At 46.3% G+C, this 3508-nt stretch overlaps 1 protein-coding gene across 1 annotated transcript; it reads right to left on the minus strand.

Annotated features, from left to right (window-relative positions):
- Positions 1-558: 558 nt before the first annotated feature.
- On the minus strand, positions 559-1243 carry LOC129480255 (peptidyl-prolyl cis-trans isomerase A-like). Its single transcript, XM_055273993.2, has one exon. It carries the CDS (start codon positions 1215-1217, stop codon positions 720-722), a length of 498 nt encoding a protein of 165 aa, XP_055129968.1. The 5' UTR covers positions 1218-1243; the 3' UTR covers positions 559-719.
- Positions 1244-3508: the final 2265 nt, after the last annotated feature.

Here is a 3508-nt window from a genome sequence, read left to right on the forward strand (position 1 = left end):
AGGAAGGGAGAAGACAGAAGGAAGACGCTCCCCCATACAGAGACAGAGGGAGGGGGGTCTCCAAAGCCAAAAGAGGAAACCCCACCTGCCACGGATACCAGCCAGGTATATATACAGAGGCTGGAGGAGGCAGTGTCTGATTTGCATAGGGCTCAGGGGATTGGTTTGGCCAGGCATGTCATTCACGTAGCCCGTGAAAAAGCTGGCTCTCCCACCCTAGCCTTTTAACGTGCAAATACAGGGTGCCATGATGTTCTACACATGTGGGGATGTGTGGGGGCAGCCATGTTGCCCGGAACATGTGGGGCAAGGGCAAGAAGGCTGCAGGAATGGCCATGTTTGGGTGGACCCAGTTTCTAATGGCCGTCATTTGCATATCAAAGGTTGCCAGCCTGGCTCTAAGAGCTGGGGCTTTACAAGAAACTTTTCCAGAGATGCTTTAAAAAACGAAAACTTCCAAAGGACCCCTTTTTGTCTCTATCTGCCCAAAATAATTTTTCTTTTTTTGTTGTTATTTAGTTTTTATTTCATAATCATAAACTTAACTCAACTCTGCAATCCAGCTAGTCATGGGAGGGAACAAGGAAAACATGGAACCCAAAGGGAACTGCAGCGAGATCACAAAGATTCTAGGATATTGTGAGCAAATGGGGTGGAGGGGTGCTCTCCTGAGCTACAGAAGGAATAGTCTGGTGGTTAAGATAAAACACAAGTCAAACTTATTCGAGTTGTCCACAGTCAGCAATGGTGATCTTCTTGCTGGTCTTGCCGTTCCTGGACCCAAAGCACTCCATGGCCTCCACAATACTCATGCCTTCTTTCACTTTGCCAAAGACCACATGCTTGCCATCCAGCCACTCAGTCTTGGCAATGCAGATGAAAAACTGGGAACCATTTGTGTTGGGCCCAGCATTTGCCATGGACAAGATGCCAGGACCTGCATGCTTTAGGATGACGTTCTCATCTTCAAATTTCTCCCCATAGATGGACTTGCCACCAGTGCCATTATGGCGTGTGAAGTCACAACCCTGACACATAAACCCTGGAATAATTCTGTGAAAGCAGGAACCCTTATAACCAAATCCTTTCTCTCCAGTGCTCAGAGCACGAAAGTTTTCTGCTGTCTTTGGGAAATTGTCTGCAAACAGCTCGAAGGAGACGCGGCCCAAGGGCTCGCCGTCGATGGCAACATCGAAGAACACGGTGGGGTTGACCATGGCTAATAGTACAAGGTTTTCCTCAGCGGCGGTGTCTGTCTGGCTCCATCACCAACGCTGGAGTGCAGTGGCACGATCTCGGCTCACTGCAACCTCCACCTCTTGGGTTCAAGCAATTCTGCTGTCTCAGCCTCCTGAATAGCTGTGACTAAAGGCACCTACCACCATGCCCAGCTAATTTTGTATTTTCCAGTAGAGATGGGGTTTCACCAGGCTGGTCTGGAACTCCTGACCTCTGGTGATCCACCTGCCTTGGCCTCCCAAAGAGCAGGGATTATAGGCTGTGAGCCACCGCACCCAGCCAATAATTTCTTAATGACTCCTACAACACTGCCAGATCAAAAGAACCAAATAAATGAAAATAAGAAATGACAAAATAGGCCAGGCATTGTGGTTCATGCCTGTAATCTCAGCACTTTGGGATGCCGAGGTGGGTGGATCACTGGAAGCCAAGAGTTGTAGACCAGCCTGGCCAACATGATGAAACCCTGTCTCTACTTAAAAAAAAAAAAAAAAATTAGCTGGGCGTGGTGGTGGGCGCCTGTAATCCCAGCTACTCCGTGGACAGAGGGAGGAGAATCACTTGAACCCAGGAGGTGGAGGTTGCAGTGAGCCAAGATAGTGCCACTGCACTCCAGCCTGGGTGACAGAGCAAGACTCTGTCTCAAAAAAAAAAAGAAGAAAAAAAGGGAAATGACAAAACAGACAAGGAAGGAAGAAAAGACACAGCAAGGCCTCCTTGGAGGTCAAAGTTCCATCTCATAAGTCTCCATATTCCCATGCTATTCACTTTTTGGACATTGGGTGTCTTTATCCAGAAAGCAGAAAAAACTACCAGGAAAAGAGCATGCTTGAATAGTGTAAGTAAATGAACCAAAAAAGGCACCCAACACTATTAGCCTTTGACAAGGTTCTGAAAGTAAGTCAGAAAAGGAGGTGTGAGAGTAATTGAGTTGCCTTAATAGGCTTTTGTGTTTGAAATAACTGCAAGAGTATTGATTACCTCCTTCAGTCAACATTCTTCTGAAAGTTCTCATTCTGCATCCCTGCTGGGCGAGAGGCCATTTCTCCCAAGGTAGCTGGGGCATCCGTTATTGAAGTGGACTTTAAGTGACTAGTTAGGAAGGTCCTCAGGGTTCCTTTCCCAGCCACCTGGACACAGGCTTGTGGACAGAGCAGGAGGCAGACCCAAAGCCCTTCTCAGCGTTTCTTCCTCTTGCCCTCAGAGGAGTGGGGATATTTAGTTTCTTCTGTAGATGGAATGTTTAAGTCCCCTCAAAATTCACATGTTGAGGCTGGGCACAGTGGCTTACACCTGTAATCCCAGCACTTTGGGAGGCCAAGGCGGGCAGATCATCTGAGGTCAGGAGTTCGAAACCAGCCTGGCCAACATGGCGAAACGCTGGCTGTACTGAAAATACAAAAATTAGCCCAGTGTAGTGGTGCATGCGTGTAATCCCAGCTACTCGGGAGGCTGAGGCATAGGAATCGCTTGACTCCGGGAGGTGGAGGTTGCAGTGAGCGGAGGTAGTGCCACTGCACTCTAGCCTGAACAACAGAGCAAGACTCTGTCTAAAAAAAAAAAAAAATTCACATGTTGACACCTAATCCCTAATGTGATTGTATTTGTAGGTGTGGAGGTGATAAATTTCTATTTATCTTGCACCTCCCAGAGGTGATTAGGTCATAAAGGTGGAGTCCTCATGAACAGGATGAGTGCTCTTACAGAAGAGGCTTTGTGGACCACAGAGAATGCAAACACTATATGATGTGGTCTCTGTCCCAAAAAGCTTATGATACAGTTATCAGCATCATGGTCACTGTTCTCACTGCTTTCTACGGAGTTCTTACATCCGAGGCAATGTGGAGATCCACTGATTCATGTAACTCACATGATCATGGAATAAGGTGCCTGATATGTGAGTCCTAGAACTCCTCATTCTGTATTGCTCTCTCTCTTTTAATGAAGCTTCCATTTCTAGACTACTCCTCTCTGGCTTTTCTCCTATTACATCTCCATGAAACGTTAACAGAAACATCTCTTTTGCTTCTCATCATCAGCTTGTGAGGAGGCATGACAGAAGTGACACATTCATAACAAAGAAGATGGAAGAAGACTAAAAGATGTATAGAAATAAAGTACCTATCGCAGTGCTTGGCACAGAATAGTTTCTAGAAAAATATTAGTTCCCTTTTTTTTCTTTTGTTTCACTGTGTGTGCACTAATAATTAGTGCCACTAGATGGCAACTTTTGGTCTAAAAACTACCCAGACGATCACTTTCAAATCTT

This window comes from Symphalangus syndactylus, chromosome 4, assembly GCF_028878055.3.
Source record: "Symphalangus syndactylus isolate Jambi chromosome 4, NHGRI_mSymSyn1-v2.1_pri, whole genome shotgun sequence".
Taxonomy (NCBI): Eukaryota; Metazoa; Chordata; class Mammalia; order Primates; family Hylobatidae; genus Symphalangus; species Symphalangus syndactylus.